We start from the raw sequence: 19,740 nt of genomic DNA, 5'->3' as shown, positions 1-19,740 counted from the left end.
ATTAACGACTCAGTTCCATCACATAACTACAGCCGATTATTTGCAGATTCATATTTAAGAGTTTGCCTACTCGTGAAAATTTAGCTTTGAACCCTGGAATCAATACCTGAGGAACTTCCTCAGTCATTATTGAACATGCGCATATGCAGAGGGTGAAAAATTCGGAGTGGCAGGAGGTGCGCGTTCCCCGCTGAGGCGGAACGACGTAACCGCTGCCTTCCGTCTCAGCTCTCATCCTGGAGACCAGCGTTCCTCTCGCATGCTGTTTAGTGCCACGTTTTTCACATTTGATGCGTTTTGTTGGGGATTTCTTTACTTAAAATAGCCCCGGGTGTAGTGCGGCCGTGCAGTCTAGTGTTCCCCGGAGCAGGAAGGCTGTGACAGCTTCAGGGAGAAAAGGCTGTGTTAGATAGGCTCCCTCAGCTGTGAGTTATAGAGCTGCTGGCCATTAGGTCAATGTTAATGAATCAAAAATACATATTAAATAAGGGGTCTTTGACCAGAAACACACACAAAATGAGTTTATGTATTGATCATTAATGAAATGCGCCCAGAGACTACAGGAGCCTAACCCTGTAGTTCCCCTAAGGGCAATGATTCAGTGTTTGCTGAGTGTTCCTGGTGACTTTATAGAACACAACTGCCACAGTTAATGAGAATCAGCTGTACTTCATCCTGCCTCGTAACCAGCCTTATCTAAGTTTTAAATTAAAACAGCAGGGATACCTCGGGAGGGCCTCAGTGTTCAAGTCCTTTTATCTCCAAGGATTTTGTGGCCTAGCCACTGGCCGTCGTGCAGGGCCTTCCAGGCAGCACGCTCTGCACTTGCTTCACCCTCTAGAGAGGAGAACCTGGCTAGTAGGAAAGAAACTCCCTCAAAAGGTAAACAGTGAGTCGAATGTACATATGGTGGAAAACAAATGGCTCCTGGTACCATGTCACGGGAATTATCTCACTCACTCAGATAAAGGAGCAGGGCGAGCCCAGCGGTACCGGTGAGTCCCCTCCTCTATTGCATGGCCCATTGGTGACGTGTGTCCCAGCCTCTCCAAGAAAACTCTACCCCTGCCCTTGGCACTCTCAGAGCCGGGCTGTCCCTCTGTGTGGCGCTCTGTGAATGCTGTGCCCCACCATGGCCGTGACCGCCTGCCAGGGCCTGGGCTTCGTGGTCTCATTGATCGGGATTGCGGGCATTATTGCCGCCACCTGCATGGACCAGTGGAGTACCCAGGACTTGTACAACAACCCAGTGACAGCTGTATTCAACTACCAAGGGCTGTGGCGCTCCTGTGTTCGAGAGAGTTCTGGCTTCACGGAGTGCCGGGGCTACTTCACCCTGCTGGGACTGCCAGGTGAGGGCCGGGTACCCGGCAGGCTGGTGGGGAGACGAGGTGGACAGGAGACTGTACCTCTGACTGAGGCACCAGATAGGGACCACTGGGGAGGGAGGAGCAACAGCCGCCACCAGAGTGGGTGCAGGAATCTTGGGGAGAAGAGCTTTCTGCATCTGTCAGGGCTCCTGTTGCCCTAACTCTCCACGAAGGACACTTTTTAAAAATAGCTCCTATGTGAGCAATGGCACTGAGTCTCAGTCACCCACAGGACCAGAACTCGGGAGGCCCAGATTTCAGCCACTTCCTTCTTTTAGCCTCAAGACTCCCCTCTCCCTGAACTGGGGACTATGAATCTCCTGAACAGAGCTCTGTCTCCAGGCCCTTGTGCCTGGTGCCAGCTTCAGGGAAGCTAAGCACACAGCAGCAACAGAAACGGGGCCAAGGAAAGGGATGGAGAAAAGGACCCCAGTGCTGTGTTTCTCCGGGGTGTGCCAGATGGCCCCCTTCTCTGTGGCTCTAGGCTCCTGACCTCCAGGACATCTTGGCCACATGGAAGCAGATTCAGGGCACTCTGAACAGAGGCCTCTTGGGGCAAGTGAGCTCTGCCGTATGGGTCAGAGGTCTGTGAGCTGACTTCCACCTCCCCAGATGGCCTCATGGGCCACACAAGGATCATGTGTGTGTGTTTGCTTTTGTGTGGTCGTCTTGACTTGAAGAAAAACTCGATTCTCAAGAGCAGATGTCAAAAATGTTAAAAAAAAAAAAAAAAGAGAGAGTAAATGTTAAAAGTATCTTTCACTCAGGTAACAGTGTAAGACAATGAATAAGCATGCCACTTTTATTTCCAGTTCTTTGTTCCTTCCGTAAATATAGATCAAAGTCTTGAGAGGGGCACTGACCTAAGGTGGGCATTGTGAGGAGGATCAGAACCAGAAAACTGGGCTTTCCCGTCCAGGAACTTGCCCCTTGCCTGCAGGGCCAAGACTCAGACATGCATGAAAAGTGAAACGTGAGGATTTCAATCAGACAGTAGTTCGTTATTTTGTATCTTCCATGCTTAGCAGTGGAGAGCACTCTATAACCTCAGGATACTGTGGATGCACCCAGATTAGGCATGGCGGGGTACCAAGTGAGGGCCAGTGCTGTGGAGAGGAGACAAGGATGGGACTGCTCAGGGAAGGCTCCCCAGAGGAGGAAGACTACAGTGGCCCTTGAAAGGAATAGGATTTTGAGGGAACAGCCTCACTGAACCAGAAAGAATGTGGGCAAAGGCATGAGGGTGCTGCCACCCAAGGCCTATTTGGGGCAAAATGAAAGAATGACCCTGGCTAGGGGAGAACATTTCTGTGGGGACAGTTATGGAGAGTACTGAACGCCAAGGGGCTGGGCAGAAACTGTAGACTGTGAGCCAGGACAGTGGGTCACAGGTGGGATCTCCCTCCACTGGGGTCTGGAGGAAAGGTGAGCCATTCCCACATCCCTATGTCCTGACAACCTCTCCTCAGCTCCGGGTCTGACCGCCTGCTCTTGGGATTCTCCCTCACCTGAAATGCAAAATGCCCAGAATTTCTCCAGAGGCGAGGACCTGAGTCCACAGAGCTAGAGGCCGTGGCAGGCAGAATCAACCTAGGGCTGACCTCACACTTCTCAGAGCCACCCGTGTGACATCTGAGGAGGTCATACTGCTTCACAAAGGGCAAATCACAACAGTAAATCATACACTAGCACTTGGGTAAACAATGCCTAGCAGCGTTTTGTGTAACCTCTACAAACCACCCTGTAAGCTTGGTGCTACTATTATCACCCTTTTAGAAACAAGGAAACTAAATCTGGCTAACTAGCCCAAGGTCAGACACAGATGGTGACAGGGCTCAGACCCTGTCCTGCCCTGGTTCACAGCCCTAACTGGCAGCCCTGAGGCTCTTAGATTCGGACAGAAATCTCTTTTGTCCTAAAGCAGAAATCTCCAATGCAGAGGTGCCCTCTATCCACATCTCTTGCCTAAGCCTGGTGCCAACTTCTCCTTGCAGGTGTCCTGGGCTGACAACAGCTGTCAACACCCCCACACTTATTTTACAGATGGAGACTCAGGAGGGCAAAGTGACTTACCCAAGTTCACAGAGTTAAAACTGGGCCAGACTGACAATGCCTGCTAGGCTTTCTGTAAGGACATGTGAGTGTGCGTGCGTGCGTGCGTGCGTGTGTGTGTGTGTGTGTGTGTGTGAGAGAGAGAGAGAGAGAGAGAGAGAGAGAGAGAGAGAGAGAGAGAGAGAGAAGAGCTTTCTGGAGCTGTCAGGGCTCCAGAATTTTGCAGGAATCCCTTTTAAAAGAAACAGTTCTTGCAGACCCTCAATGTTGATTTACATTGTATTTATTTTTATGTCCCTTTAGTATATACACATATAACAATAGATTTAAATTCCTAAGGCATATAAATATTATACAAGTAAAAAACCACATTTAAACATATAATACAAGTAACACTAAAAAAACTAATAAACCCAAATTTCAAAATTCATTTGCTGTTAGGGGTAGCGTTATTTTACACTTGGAGTTTAACAGGACAAAGATACAGCCTCAAGTCCGATTTTGTATTTCACCGGTTTCAGTGTTTTGACTTCAATATTGTTAATGCAGATTCTCTATTCATGTAGAGTGGCATTCATAAGGTACTCATGACTCACACTTAGCCACAACTTCATTGTCCCATCATGTCTTGGTAATGAGGTGTCTGTGACTTGATAGCTCTTTGCAGTGGTCTTCTTCACTTGAGGGAAGGTTGTGTGGAGGAACTACTATAATGTGGGTTGTAAGGCTATCAGTTATTTTTGGAATTGGGGAGGGGAGGTTCTCTGCTGGGTATTTACTGCCACTAACTGTTGCAGTCAGGTATGTGCTAAGACAAGGCAGTGTAATCCTTGCTGGTGATGCTGATTTGGTATTGACCACCAGGAGGCAGGTGTCTGAGCTTGGAGTGCCAGTACCACAAGGTGCGGGATATTTCCCTGACTCCGTTTTCTGTCTGAGCTAGAATGGCCCCTTTGTTCATGGAGGATATCACTTCACTGGGCCCTGGCAGAAATAGGATCATAAGCACTAACATAAACATAAACCGTAAGTGGCCAGCCTGAGGATCTGGAACATACTCATATTTTTAAAATTTTTTTGAAATTTTATTTTTGTTTTTATTTTTGTTATCATTAATCTACAATTACATGAAGAACATTATGTTTACTAGGCTCCCTCCTTCACCAAGTCCCCCCCACATACCCCTTCACAGTCACTGTCCATCAGTGTAGTAAGATGCTGTAAAATCACTACTTGTCTTCTCTGTGTTGTAGAGCCCACCCCGACCCCCCCTCCACATTATACATGCTAATCGTAATGCCCCCTTTCTTTTTCCCGCCCTTATCCCTCCCATCCCACCCATCCTCCCCAGTCCCTTTCCCTTTGGTAACTGTTAGCTCATTCGTGGGTTCTGTGGTTCTGCTGCTGTTTTGTTCTTTCAGTTTTTCTTTGCTCTTATACTCCACATATGAGTGAAATCATTTGGTATTTGTCTTTCTCCGCCTGGCTTATTTCACTGAGCATAATACCCTCTAGCTCCATCCATGTTGTTGCAAATGGTAGGATTTTTTTTCTTCTTATGACTGAATAATATTCCATTGTGTATATGGAACATACTCATTTTGATGTCCTTTCCCTTGCCACTGAAATGAAAGCTGAGCTGAGTTACCAACATGTATGAGTTACCCAAGAAGATAAAGAGGTAAAGGGTTTTCCAGGAAGAGAAACCATTATCTGGAAAAGATACAATGGAATGAGAGAGTGTAATGTGTTACGAGAATTAAAGTAACTTAGTTTTTTTGGGTGCAATATGAACTGGGGATGGGGGGCAACACAGGGCAATGGTATAATGTTTAAACACTTAGGAATAATATCTTTAAATATTTGGCAAGAATCAAAATGAAAAAAGAAGCTTTATTAAGAAAAATGTTAAAGCTTTAACTAAATGGAAATATATAGTACAGGTTGCTAGATAGGAATATTATAAAGAAGTGAATTTGTCCCTAGTTAATGTATAAAATAAATAACATATTGGTAATAATAAAATGTATTGAGACCTTACTATGTGTTAGGCATTAGTTGGTTAAATTAACATATATGTATATACCTGATTTATGTAATAACAAATTTACATAAATAACTTGTATATACGTATTTTAATTTTCACAAAAATCCTATGAGGTAAGTAGTATTGTTAGCTCCATATTTTAGATGAGGAAACTGAAGCACAGAAAGGTTAAAGAATTTGCCTAATTGTCACTGTAGGGTCACTGTAAATGGCAGGGTTAAGATTCAAACCCAGGCAGACTTTCTCCAAAGCTTAAGCTACATTACAGGAATTTTAATCAAAATCCCAGTGAGAATTTTCCTTTGGAAACTTGACAGAATGCTTTTCTATAAGAAGAAGCAAATGAAATTAACTTTTAAAAGTTTTTTTAAGAAGAAAATGAAAGTGATTTTATATTAATGATACCAAAATTTAAAAAAGGGAAACAAACCAAAATTAAACACATTTATTAAAATGTGTGATTTATAATAATTCTTAGAAAATCTTGTTTCAATAAATAATTGCATCTTCCAAAAAAAAAAAAAGAATAAAATAAAAGTAGGGGACTAACTGCCAGATATTCAACCAAATTCCAAAGCTGTGATCATTAAAAATGCATTTTGGCCCAAGATGGACAGGTACGTCAATAGAACAAAATCTAACATTAGAAAGACATGTGCAAATTTAGTACAGACAGATGAGGTTCTACAAAGCAGTGGAGAAAGGGGAGGCTTTTCAGTAAGTGCGGCAGGGATTATTGATTAGCTTTTTTTGAGGGGAAATGAAAGAATTACAGTAATAACTGACATATATACCAAAGTAGATTCCATATTGATTACATGTAAAAATACATAAGATACTCTTTTTTTTTTTTTAATTTTAAATAATTATTTTTTATTGAAGGGTAGTTGACCCACAGTATTACATTACATTAGTTTCAAGTGTACAACACAGTGATAAAACATTTATATACATAATTCTAGGTTCCAGCTATCACCCTACCAAGCTGTTACAATATCTTGACTATATTCCTTATGCTATACATTACATCCCGGTTACTTATTTATTTTACCATTGGAAGTTTGTCCTTTTTTTTTTTTTTTTGTGAGGGCATCTCTCATATTTATTGATCAAATGGTTGTTAACGACAATAAAATTCTGTATAGGGGAGTCAATGCTCAATGCACAATCATTAATCCAACCCAAGCCTAATTTTCATCAGTCTCCAATCTTCTGAGGCATAACAAACAAGTTCTTACATGGAGAACAAATTCTTACATAATGAATAAGTTACATAGTGAACAGTACAAGGGCAGTCATCACAGAAACTTTTGGTTTTGCTCATGCATTATGAACTCTAAACAGTCAGTTCAAATATGAATACTCATTTGGTTTTTATACTTGATTTATATGTGGATACCACATTTCTCTCTTTATTATTATTATTTTTAATAAAATGCTGAAGTGGTAGGTAGATACAAGATAAAGGTAGAAAACATAGTTTAGTGTTGTAAGAGAGCAAATGTAGATGATCAGGTGTGTGTCTGTAGACTATGTGTTAATCCAAGCTTGACAAGGGCAATAAAACATCCACGTATGCAGAAGATTTCTCTCAGAACAGGGGGGGTGAGGTTCTAAGCCTCACCTCTGTTGATCCCCAATTTCTCACCTGATGGCCCCCATGTGACTGTGCCTGTCTTAGGTTGTTCCTCCCTTGAGGAATCTTACCCGTCTCTGGCTAACCAGTCATCTTCCGGGGCCATACAGGGAAATGTGAAGTTGGTAAGTGAGAGAGAAGCCTTATTGTTTGAAAAGGTTAGCTTTTTACTTCTTTGCATTATTTATGCCCTGTGGCTTCGATGCCCAGCATTTGTCTTGAGGTATCTTTAACACTTGGAAGAATTATGATACTCGGTAAATTTGATATGAGGCACGAATTCTATTTAAGGGTTGTAATTAGGAAGGAAGAAGAAAAGCTATAGAAGTAGCAGGCGGAAGAAAACATGGGAAGATTGATTATTTCTTTGACATATCTTCTTGTAGAGTAACTTCAGCATATATAGGTTTTAAGCTACTACTTAAATTGCGCACACACATTAACATAATAGGAGTATAGTTACATAACCAAAGAATCTCTGTAATTACCAGCCATCTCCAGTGAAACCAAGAAAACCAGTTAGGCACCTTAGGCATTTGTGAAAACTTATCTATGATATGGTGGATATTGTCCAACTGAACTTGAACAGTCTGAGAGAAATCAGACAAATTAAAACAACCCATTCCTGGGGAATGTTCACATCCCTTATGTTCTTTTAACAGTAAATAGTCTGTAGTTGTAAGATTTTGGAGCGCTACAATTTGCACTTCTCCTAATTCTTGGCTGAGTTCCAACAGTATAGATCCAGTCAAATTTGTTGTTTTACTGTATGCACAGGCCAGCTTAGATATCTCCTTCCTCATTCCCATGGCAAGTCCAGGAACCGGTGGGATGAGTGCATCTACAGCTGTAGCAGTGCGTGGATCTTTGTTGGGGTTTTTTGATGATCATCTTCTGGCATGAGTCTTCCAGAGAGTGCCGATGTTGGAAGATCTCTTTCATATCGTATCTTAGTTCATTTTCGGGACAGCCCAATTAGGCTTTGATCCTCTGTATAGACACAAACAGACCCTTTGCCTACACTTTTATATGCCCTTTATACCCTTGTGTAGAACTCATTGGAGGTTACCACACAGGAACTGCCCTTTTTGTTTTGCTTTGTTTTTGGTATCACTAATCTACACTTACATGACGAATATTATGTATACTAGGCTCTGCCCTATACCAGGTCTCCCCTATAAACCCCTTTACAGTCACTGTCCATCAGCATAGCAAAATGTTGTAGAATCACTACTTGCCTTCTCTGTGTTGTACAGCCCTCCCTTTTCTCCTATCCCCCCATGCATGTTAATCTTAATATCCCTCTACTTCTCCCCCCCTTATCCCTCCCTACCCACCCATCCTCGCCAGTCCCTTTCCTTTTGGTACCTGTTAGTCCATTCTTGAGTTCTGTGATTCTGCTGCTGTTTTGTTCCTTCAGTTTTTCCTTTGTTCTTATATTCCACAGATAAGTGAAATCATTTGGTATTTCTCTTTCTCCGCTTGGCTTGTTTCACTGAGCATAATACCCTCCAGCTCCATCCATGTTGCTGCAAATGGTTGGATTTGCCCTTTTCTTATGGCTGAGTAGTATTCCATTGTGTATATGTACCACATCTTCTTTATCCATTCATCTATCGATGGACATTTAGGTTGCTTCCAATTCTTGGCTATTGTAAATAGTGCTGCGATAAACATAGGGGTGCACTGATCTTTCTCATACTTGATTGCTGCATTCTTAGGGTAAATTCCTAGGAGTGCAATTCCTGGGTCAAATGGTAGGTGTGTTTTGAGCATTTTCATGTACCTCCATACTGCTTTCCACAATGGTTGAACTAACTTACATTCCCACCAGCAGTGTAGGAGGGTTCCCCTTTCTCCACAGCCTCGCCAACATTTGTTGTTGTTTGTCTTTTGGATGGCAGCCATCCTTACTGGTGTGAGGTGATACCTCATTGTAGTTTTAATTTGCATTTCTCTGATAATTAGCGATGTGGAGCATCTTTTCATGTGTCTGTTCGCCATCTGTATTTCTTTTTTGGAGAACTGTCTGTTCAGTTCCTCTGCCCATTTTTTAATTGGGTTATTTGTTTTTTGTTTGTTGAGGTGTGTGAGCTCCTTATATATTCTGGACGTCAAGCCTTTATCGGATGTGTCATTTTCAAATATATTCTCCCATACTGTAGGGATCCTTCTTGTTCTATTGATGGTGTCTTTTGCTGAACAGCAGCTTTTCAGCTTAATATAGTCCCACTTACTCATTTTTGCTGTTGTTTTCCTTGCCCAGGGAGTTATGTTCAAGAAGAGGTCACTCATGTTTATGTCTAAGAGGTTTTTGCCTATGTTTTCTTCCAAGAGTTTAATGGTTTCATGGCTTACATTCAGGTCTTTGATCCATTTTGAGTTTACTTTTGTATATGGGGTTAGACAATGGTCCAGTTTCATTCTCCTACATGTAGCTGTCCAGTTTTGCCAGCACCATCTGTTGAAGAGACTGTCATTTCCCCATTGTATGTCCATGGCTCCTTTATCAAATATTAATTGACCATATATGTCTGGGTTAATGTCTGGATTCTCTAGTCTGTTCCATTGGTCTGTGGCTCTGCTCTTGTGCCAGTACCAAATTGTCTTGATTACTATGGCTTTATAGTAGAGCTTGAAGTTGGGGAGTGAGATCCCCCCTACTTTATTCTTCTTTCTCAGGATTGCTTTGGCTATTCGGGGTCTTTGGTGTTTCCATATGAATTTTTGAATTATTTGTTCCAGTTCATTGAAGAATGTTGCTGGTAGTTTCATAGGGATTGCATCAAATCTGTATATTGCTTTGGGCAGGATGGCCATTTTGACGATATTAATTCTTCCTAGCCACGAGCATGGGATGAGTTTCCATCTGTTAGTGTCCCCTTTAATTTCTCTTAAGAGTGACTTGTAGTTTTCAGAGTATAAGTCTTTCACTTCTTTGGTTAGGTTTATTCCTAGGTATTTTATTTTTTTTGATGCAATTGTGAATGGAGTTGTTTTCCTGATTTCTCTTTCTTTTGGTTCATTGTTAGTATATAGGAAAGCCACAGATTTCTGTGTGTTGATTTTGTATCCTGCAACTTTGCTGTATTCCGATATCAGTTCTAGTAGTTTGGGGGTGGAGTCTTTAGGGTTTTTTATGTACAGTATCATGTCATCTGCAAATAGTGACAGTTTAACTTCTTCTTTACCAATCTGGATTCCTTGTATTTCTTTATTTTGTCTGATTGCCATGGCTAGGACCTCCAGTACTATGTTAAATAACAGTGGAGAGAGTGGGCATCCCTGTCTAGTTCCCGATCTCAGAGGAAATGCTTTCAGCTTCTCGCTGTTCAATATAATGTTGGCTGTGGGTTTATCATAGATGGCCGTTATTATGTTGAGGTACTTGCCCTCTATTCCCATTTTGCTGAGAGTTTTTAACATGAATGGATGTTGAACTTTGTCAAATGCTTTTTCAGCATCTATGGAGATGATCATGTGGTTTATGTCTTTCTTTTTGTTGATGTGGTGGATGATGTTGATGGACTTTCGAATGTTGTACCATCCTTGCATCCCTGGGATGAATCCCACTTGGTCATGGGGTATGATCCTTTTGATGTATTTTTGAATTCGGTTTGCTAATATTTTGTTGAGTATTTTTGCATCTACGTTCATCAGGGATATTGGTCTGTAGTTTTCTTTTTTGGTGGGGTCTTTGCCTGGTTTTGCTATTACGGTGATGTTAGCTTCATAGAATGAGTTTGGGAGTATCCCCTCCTCCTCTATTTTTTGGAAAACTTTAAGGAGAATGGGTATTATGTCTTCCCTGTATGTCTGATAAAATTCCGAGGTAAATCCATCTGGCCCGGGGGTTTTGTTCTTTGGTAGTTTTTTATTACTGCTTCAATTTCGTTGCTGGTAATTGGTCTGTTTAGATTTTCTGTTTCTTTCTGGGTCAATCTTGGAAGGTTGTATTTTTCTAGGAAGTTGTCCATTTCTCCTAGGTTTCCCAGCTTGTTAGCATGTAGGTTTTCATAGTATTCTCCAATAATTCTTTGCATTTCCGTGGGGTCCGTCGTGATTTTTCCTTTCTCGTTTCTGATACTGTTGATTTGTGTTGACTCTCTTTTCTTCTTAATAAGTCTGGCTAGAGGCTTATCTATTTTGTTTATTTTCTCGAAGAACCAGCTCTTGGTTTCATTGATTTTTGCTATTGTTTTATTCTTCTCAATTTTATTTATTTCTTCTCTGATCTTTATTATGTCCCTCCTTCCGCTGACCTTAGGCCTCATCTGTTCTTCTTTTTCCAATTTTGACAATTGTGACATTAGACCATTCATTTGGGATTGCTCTTCCTTTTTTAAATATGCTTGGATTGCTATATACTTTCCTCTTAAGACTGCTTTTGCTGTGTCCCACAGAAGTTGGGGCTTAGTGTTGTTGTTGTCATTTGTTTCCATATATTGCTGGATCTCCATTTTGATTTGGTCATTGATCCATTGATTATTTAGGAGCGTGTTGTTAAGCCTCCATGTGTTTGTGAGCCTCTTTGCTTTCTTTGTACAGTTTATTTCTAGTTTTATTCCTTTGTGGTCTGAAAAGTTGGTTGGTAGGATTTCAATCTTTTGGAATTTTCTGAGGCTCTTTTTGTGGCCTAGTATGTGGTCTATTCTGGAGAATGTTCCATGTGCACTTGAGAAGAATGTATATCCCGCTGCTTTTGGATGTAGAGTTCTATAGATGTCTATTAGGTCCATCTACTATACTGTGTTGTTCAGTGCTTCCGTGTCCTTACTTATTTTCTGCCCAGTGGATCTATCCTTTGGGGTGAGTGGTGTGTTGAAGTCTCCTAGAATGAATGCATTGCAGTCTATATCCCCCTTTAGTTCTGTTAGTATTTGTTTCACATATGCTGGGGCTCCTGTGTTGGGTGCATATATATTTAGAATGGTTATATCCTCTTGTTTGACTGAGCCCTTTATCATTATGTAGTGTCCTTCTTTATCTCTTGTTACTTTCTTTGTTTTGAAGTCTATTTTGTCTGATATTAGTACTGCAACCCCTGCTTTCTTCTCACTGTTGTTTGCTTGAAATATGTTTTTCCATCCCTTGACTTTTAGTCTGTACATGTCTTTGGGTTTGAGGTGAGTTTCTTGTAAGCAGCATATAGATGGGTCTTGCTTTTTTATCCATTCTGTTACTCTGTGTCTTTTGATTGGTGCATTCAGTCCATTAACATTTAGGGTGACTATTGAAAGATATGTACTTATTGCCATTGCAGGCTTTAAATTCGTGGTTACCAAAGGTTCAAGGTTAGCCTCTTTAGTATCTTACTGCCTAACTTAGCTTGCTTATTGAGCTGTTATATACACTGTCTGGAGATTCTTTTTCTTCTCTCCCTTCTTGTTCCTCCTCCTCGATTCTTCATATGTTGGGTGTTTTGTGCTGTGCTCTTTCTAGGAGTGCTCCCGTCTAGAGCAGTCCCTGTAAGATGTTCTGTAGAGGTGGTTTGTGGGAAGCAAATTCCCTCAGCTTTTGTTTGTCTGGGAATTGTTTAATCCCACCGTCATATTTGAATGATAGTCGTGCTGGATACAGTATCCTTGGTTCAAGGCCCTTCTGTTTCATTGTATTAAATATATCATGCCATTCTCTTCTGGCCTGTAGGGTTTCTGTTGAGAAATCTGACGTTAGCCTGATGGGTTTCCCTTTATAGGTGACCTTTTTCTCTCTAGCTGCCTTTAACACTCTTTCCTTGTCCTTGATCTTTGCCATTTTAATTATTATGTGTCTTGGTGTTGTCCTCCTTGGATCCTTTCTGTTGGGGGTTCTGTGTATTTCCGTGGTCTGTTCGATTACTTCCTCCCCCAGTGTGGGGAAGTTTTCAGCAATTATTTCTTCTAAGATACTTTCCATCTCTTTTCCTCTCTCTTCTTCTTCTGGTTCCCCTATAATACGGATATTGTTCCTTTTGGATTGGTCACACAGTTCTCTTAATATTGTTTCATTCCTGGAGATCCTTTTGTCTCTCTCTATGTCAGCTTCTATGCGTTCCTGTTCTCTGATTTCAATTCCATCAATGGCCTCTTGCATTCTATCCATTCTGCTTATAAACCCTTCCAGAGTTTGTTTCATTTCTGCGATCTCCTTTCTGGCATCTGTGATCTCCTTCCGGACTTCATCCCATTTCTCTTGTGTATTTCTCTGCATCTCTGTCAGCATGTTTATGATTCTTATTTTGAATTCTTTGTCAGGAAGACTGGTTAGGTCTGTCTCCTTCTCTGGTGTTGTCTCTGTGATCTTTGTCTGCCTGTAGCTTTGCCTTTTCATGGTGATAGGAATAGTTTGCAGAACTGGGACGAGTGACGGCTGGAAGGACTTCCTTTCTTGTTGGTTTGTGGCCCTCCTCTCCTGAGAGAACAGCGGCCTCTAGCGGCTTGTGCTGCGCAGCTGCGCGCAGACAGGGCTTCTGCTTCCTGCCCGGCTGCTATGGAGTTAATCTCCGCTGTTGTTGTGGGCGTGGCCTGGCTCGGCAGCTACTCCAAAATGGTGGCGTCGCGTTTTAGCAGGAGCTGCTGGCAGGCTATTTATCTCCGTAAGGGGCCTCCCTGCTCCCTGCAGTCCAGGGGTTAGGGTGCCCAGAGATCCCCGGATTCCCTACCTCTGGATTAAGTGACCCGCCCTGCCCCTTTAATAGTTCCAAAAAGCACCCGCCAAAACAAAACAACGACCACCAAAAAAAAAAAAAAAAAAGAAAAAAATTTTTAAATTAAAAAAAAAAAAAAGTTTTTAATTAAAAAAAGAAAAGGTCGTTCATTTTTCTTTATTCTCTGGTGCCAGCCTCAGGCCTCTGCTCACCGGTCTTTCTGCCCTGTTTCCCTAGTATTGGGGTCCCTATCCCTTTAAGACTTCCAAAAAGCGCTCGCCAAAACAGAACAGCATAAAAGCAAAAAAAAAATGGTCGCGCGCTTTTCTTATGTCCTCTGGCGCCCGGCCTCCGGTGCCTGCTCACTGTTCTTGCTGCCCTGTTTTCCTAGTATCCAGGGCCCTGCACTCTGGCCCGGATGGCTGGGGCTGGGTGTTCGGCAGTCCTGGGCTCCGTCTCCCTCCCGCTCTGCCTGCTCTTCTCCCACCGGGAGCTGGGGGGAGGGGCGCTCGGCTCCCGCGGGGCCGGGGCTTGTATCTTACCCCCTTCGCGAGGTGCTGGGTTCTCTCAGGTGCGGATGTGGTCTGGATATTGTCCTGTGTCCTCTGGTCTTTATTCTAGGAAGGGTTGTCTTTGTTATATTTTCATAGATATATGTTGTTTTGGGAGGAGATTTCCGCTGCTCTACTCACGCCGCCATCTTCCCGTCTCTCCCATAAGATACTCTTAAATGTTCTAATATTCTAAAATACTCTAATAACTTTCTACTCTTTTTAATGGAAAATAAATTGCTAAGCATAGAAATGATGAAGGAAAACATAAAAGTAAACTCATTTGACTACATCATTCAACAAATATTAATTAAGCACATGTTATGCACCAGGTACTGTGGAGCACAGAAATGGAATATATTGTATTTTTTCTAAAACCACGAAAAAAATTAAAAAGCAAATAATCAATGGGAAAAGATCTTTTTAGCACTATATTAAGATCCTTAACAAATAAATAATTCATATAAATTGATAACAAAATGCTCAAATTCCAGTCAATAAATGAGGAAGGAGTGCAAACTTCAAAAAAAGGAAAAGGAAAAAACCAATTCTTCATTAATATTTTCTTAAAAAGAGTTTCAAACTCATTAGTAATCAAAGCAATGCAAATTAAAACGTGATCTGTATTACTTAACAAATTCATAACATAGGTAAGGGTGTAGTGAGATAATATTTTTAAAATACTACTGCTGGGAATAAAATTCATAGTAAAAAGCTGTTCTACATATAAAAGATTTTTTAAAACCTCACACCCTTCGAGTTCGTAATTCCAGACTTAGAAATTTATCCTAAAAGAGTAATCAGGAATGCTGGCAGGGAGTTTTGCAAAGATGTTCACTGTAACATTGTTTTTCATACAAAAACCTGGGGAAGGGGTATAAATCTAACTGTATAAGAATAGATGTTGTTTAGGTAAATAACAGCATCTATATAATGGGAGTATATATATATGCATATCAAAATACTAATTTGCTCATATCAAATTAAATGTTTAATATTAAATATACTAAATGTTGTGTATAAGGACCTTTAACTGCACATATATGCCATTAAGTGAAAAAAGCAAAACATTAAATTGTATCATTCCTTAATCATGTAAAAAATATATACCAAGAAGGAACAAAAAGGAAGTAGGTCAAATAATTTGTCTAGATTTAAAATTTTGAGTGATTTGTTAAAATTTTCTCTACTTTCAAATATTTTGTCATGACAGCAAAAGATAGAATCAGAAATTAGTGATCTATAATGTGATATTTTTAAAGGAAAAGCTAATAAGGTATCAATTATTTGTCCTGCTAATATGTTAATTTACCACCTCCCATATTCTTAGCTATTACAGTTTATATTACCATATGACCACCATTTTTGCCTAGTCACCATAGATAGTGTTATACATATTAATATTCCTAAAAAGAGGTAAAGAAAAGGTGGGGGAAATTTTTTCTACAATATCAGTAAGATAATATACGCTCCTGAATATTATAGCCTGAAATGAAACTGCCAGAACCATATTTAAACCTGAATATAGGGATGATTTTCCCCTAAGAAACCAGCAAAAGATTTTGCTTCTTGTTAAAGGTAATTAAGCCAAGTTGTACCAACCCTGTTATTGTTAAACAGGCCATGAATTATCATCATTTATTATTTTCTATATTATTATTCTATATTATAATCAGAGCATGAGTTATCATTATTATTAGAGATGCATTTGATACATTTAACAAAGCCTATTGCCATGAACAGGGAAGCCAAATTTTCCTCAGTGGACCCCCATTCACTTTTGGGAAGTGATATCTAAAGCTGTGGTCCACTCATTTCATAGCAAAGCAAATTCACCAGGATGTGACAAATCCCATCTTCCAGATGTTTTAAAACATGTCAATATTTATTTCACATAAAAAAAGTGTGTAAACCTTTATTTTCTTTCTACTCATTCAGTATTTGCCTAGGAAGAGATCAATTTGTTTATGCTTTAAAATTAACTTTTCCTTTGTCCAAAAAAAGTCACTGCCACAGTTTCAAATAAGAAAGAAAGCCTAATTCATTATTACCTGAATAACTTCCCCACCCGCCCCCGCCTCACCCCTTCGTCTTGAAATTTTGCATAGGGAATAAACACATTTGCATAGGGAAGTGGGAAGTAGGAGGGAAAATTTCCATGAGTGAGAATAGATAATTGGTAATAACCTTTTTCTTAATTTGCATTTTCAGTGTACCATTTTGGTGGTACTATAGTGAAGGTATTGGGTGGGGGGCTGGTCTGTTGGATAAACATCATAAAATGAACAACTGGAAACCAAACTCAGAGATCTCTTAATGAAAAAAGTTTGCCTCTTGGTTGAAATATGAGTAAAATGGACTTTGTCCACAGAAACAATGGCAGAATCATTCCTGAATTATTTCAACATTTTCTATCTACTTTGTCAATTCCCCTCTCAGAAGAGACCACAGTCACTTTTTGTAGTTGTCCCGCCCCACTCTTTAACCTTGGCCTTGTAGCTCAGGTCAGGGGATGCAGAGCCACCAACACTATTTCCCCAGAAGTCACATAACTCTTGCTAGTAACTCTTTTGGTTTTCTGGCTCATGCTTCACTCTCTACAAACACTGATCCCAGAACCTAAAGCAAGGAAGGTGACTGGTTGAGGGGAGTGTTGCCTTCATTCAAATTAGGGGAAAGATCTTCCATATTTGCTTTCGGTGTTTACTGGGAATAAAGCCATGGGAGTGGTGACTGGGTGCACCCAAGATAACATTGAAATGTCCAGATGCACAGGCTTGTTTCCTGGAGAAACTGTACAGGTTAGAGACTGGGGTGTGTGTAGAGGTGCATCCAGGCCTTGAAATATGGATATGGGAAGGTCTAATTAAAATGTACCTGAATTCAGAGGGCAGACACAGATAACCCACAGGAGGCATCAGACAGATCAGTTCTCTAACAAAATAGAACTGTGGGGACAAAATGCAAGGGCTGATCTCAAGACAAGTCTCTCTTTTGTGTGATTATATAATTTCTGATATTATGACCAACTGTAGTGAAAACTCTTCCGTAAAATGTAGAAGACAGCATGTGAGAACTGAAAGGGCTCTGCAAGTGTTCTCGTTTAATCTCCACCTGTTACAGCTGAAGAAACTCTGGCCTGCAGGGGCTGAGCGGTTTGCCTAGATCACCCAGCACTGTTAGGGGCAGCGTCAGGTGCAGATTCTAGGACTCGCAGTAACCAGGTCAGGGTCTTTGGCCCAGCCAGCCCCGGACCCTTCTCTGGCCTTCGTGGAACCTTCTGTATCTGCCACATGCTCTTCCCCTGGGTCTTGTGGAAGGGTGGGATGAAGGTCAACAGAACACCTTGGGCCTTCACACCCTAGTTCCAGTACCTGTGGACCAAAAGCATCTCTCTAGGATTTGGCTTCCTGGTCTCAAAAGGTGGGGACAACTTTGCCTGCCCCTGCCACTCTGTATGGAAAGAGAGACCCCACACCAGAAGATGAGCTGTGAGCTCCACCACTGCCCTCTTAAAGCATCTGGGGTTCAAGCTACTGGACAAGTTCCTTAACTTCCTGCACCTCACTTGACTCACCCAGCCCCACAAAATAGGAGTGGGACACAATAATGCCTTCCCTACCCATTTCTCTAAGATTGAAATGTAATAAAGTAAGTGAAAAGTTTATGAGCTGTGAGGAGAAATAAGAAAGTCTGGTTTAAGACACAGAGAGCTTCCGCGCGATTTTTTGTTTCTGTGTTTCTTCTTCTTCTTCTTAGTGAGATCAGCCACGGTGGTTTAGCATGAGGGGCAGAGCCAAAGGAAGGGCCTGTGGGGATTAGCAGCCGGGCGGGGCCGGGCAGCTTTCCCCCAAGGGGGAGGCGTGCTGGGGGTTTGGGGGGCTGGGGGCCTGGTCGACGGAAGGGCGTCGTCTGGCAGCTCTGCCCTCAAACCACCTGGGCCTCCACTGGCCAAGTGCCTCTTGGGGCCACTTCCCTAACAAATGAAAAAATAATGCCCTTGAACCAAGAGTGAAACCCAGCTATCTAAGGAAAACACTGTGAGCAAACACCAGGAGCTGCGGGGAGCCATCTGATTAGGGCAGCTCCCCCCAGGAGCCTGGCGGGCCCACAACTTCCACCGGGGCAGCTGCTCCGGGGGCCGCGGCTGGAGGGCAGGGTGCCGGGGCCATGTCCACCACCACACTCCAAGGGGTGGGCTTCCTCCTATCCATCCTGGGCCTGGCGGGCTGCGTTGCCGCCACGGGGATGGACATGTGGAGCACCCAGGACCTGTACGACAACCCCGTCACCTCCGTGTTCCAGTACCAAGGGCTCTGGCGGAGCTGCGTGAGGCAGAGCTCGGGGTTCACCGAGTGCCGACCCTACTTCACCATCCTGGGCCTTCCAGGTAGGCACCGGGGGCACGGGGGCCCGACCAGGTGAGCGCAAGGGAGCGGCCGTCGCTCTCAGCGCACCCAGGACTAGGAAATCGCCGCAGAGCCTGCGCCGCGCTCCCACTCTGGGGGGGACCCTTGCAGGGTTAGCTCAGCAGAAAAGGTGTGAATAAGAACAGAAATTGGCACTATGTCAAAGAGGGCTTAGGTCAGATGGGAGAGTATGGAAGAATTCATACTCAAGTCAAAGGACTCAATAGTAAAGAAGCAGGTCACCAAAAGAATGGGTCTATTTTAAGGGCATGGCTCTTACTGATGCTACTAGACTGATGTGCCTCAGGGAGAAGCTTAGGTACATGTGAGATGCTCCTTACGTGCACGTGAGGTGCTTCTGCCTCCATACACATGGGAGTAGGCAAGTTGGATGGTGTTTTCTCATAGCCAGAGTTTACTGAGAGCTAATTTCATTTCATTTTCAATTCAGTTTTTCTATGAAAAGTTAGTCTCTGTAGGTGAGGGAAAAATGTATATTGCCATTAAATTATAAATATCCTTTTTCTGCATTTCTGTTGAGAAGTTCTGGTATGCACTCCTGAAAAGAATGTGTCAGAATATAATTATAGAACTATAATTATGTTATAATAATTTCAGAACATAAATATAATTAGGGACAATAACTTATAATGAAATATCCTTTCACCCATGAAGATGAATAAGCTAAACCTCTGCTCCTAATACAGATAAATATTTCAAATACATATCATAGGAACTTTGCATTCTAGATATTATGCAAGTTCTATTTGTATTTTTTTTTAAAGGCAAAAAGAAAATAAAAGATCCCACCAATTAGTGGCTCCAAGGAGTGGCCAAGATGTGAGTTTGGTGAGGAAAGGAAAATGGTGTTGGGTTTTCCCTCTCTGAAACAAACCTCTTGTGAAGAAATTTGCATGAACCTGTTGATCTGTGAAGCCCTTGAAATTGAATTGTGAAAAGCAATTCACCTAATTCATCATCATTTTCAGAAAAAAAATAGAAGATAGGTAGAAGAAGAGAAAAAGTTGCATATTTACTCCATTTTTA

At 41.8% G+C, this 19,740-nt stretch overlaps 1 protein-coding gene across 2 annotated transcripts in view; it reads left to right on the top strand.

Annotated features, from left to right (window-relative positions):
• Positions 1-786: 786 nt before the first annotated feature.
• Positions 787-19,740, top strand: part of CLDN18 (claudin 18) — a 35,160-nt gene continuing 16,206 nt past the window's right edge. The window contains exon 1 of one of the 2 annotated variants that reach the window (XM_036877333.2): positions 787-1,352. In XM_036877333.2, the coding sequence (XP_036733228.2) occupies positions 1,118-1,352 (235 nt within the window). In that variant the 5' untranslated portion in view covers positions 787-1,117. Of the gene's footprint in view, positions 1,353-18,359; positions 18,675-19,740 lie in introns of those variants that run through there. The other variant, XM_036877335.2, reaches the window with a different exon arrangement.

The sequence above is a fragment of the Manis pentadactyla genome, chromosome 1, assembly GCF_030020395.1.
Source record: "Manis pentadactyla isolate mManPen7 chromosome 1, mManPen7.hap1, whole genome shotgun sequence".
Taxonomy (NCBI): domain Eukaryota; kingdom Metazoa; phylum Chordata; class Mammalia; order Pholidota; family Manidae; genus Manis; species Manis pentadactyla.
This window is presented reverse-complemented; position numbering and strand designations above follow the sequence as displayed.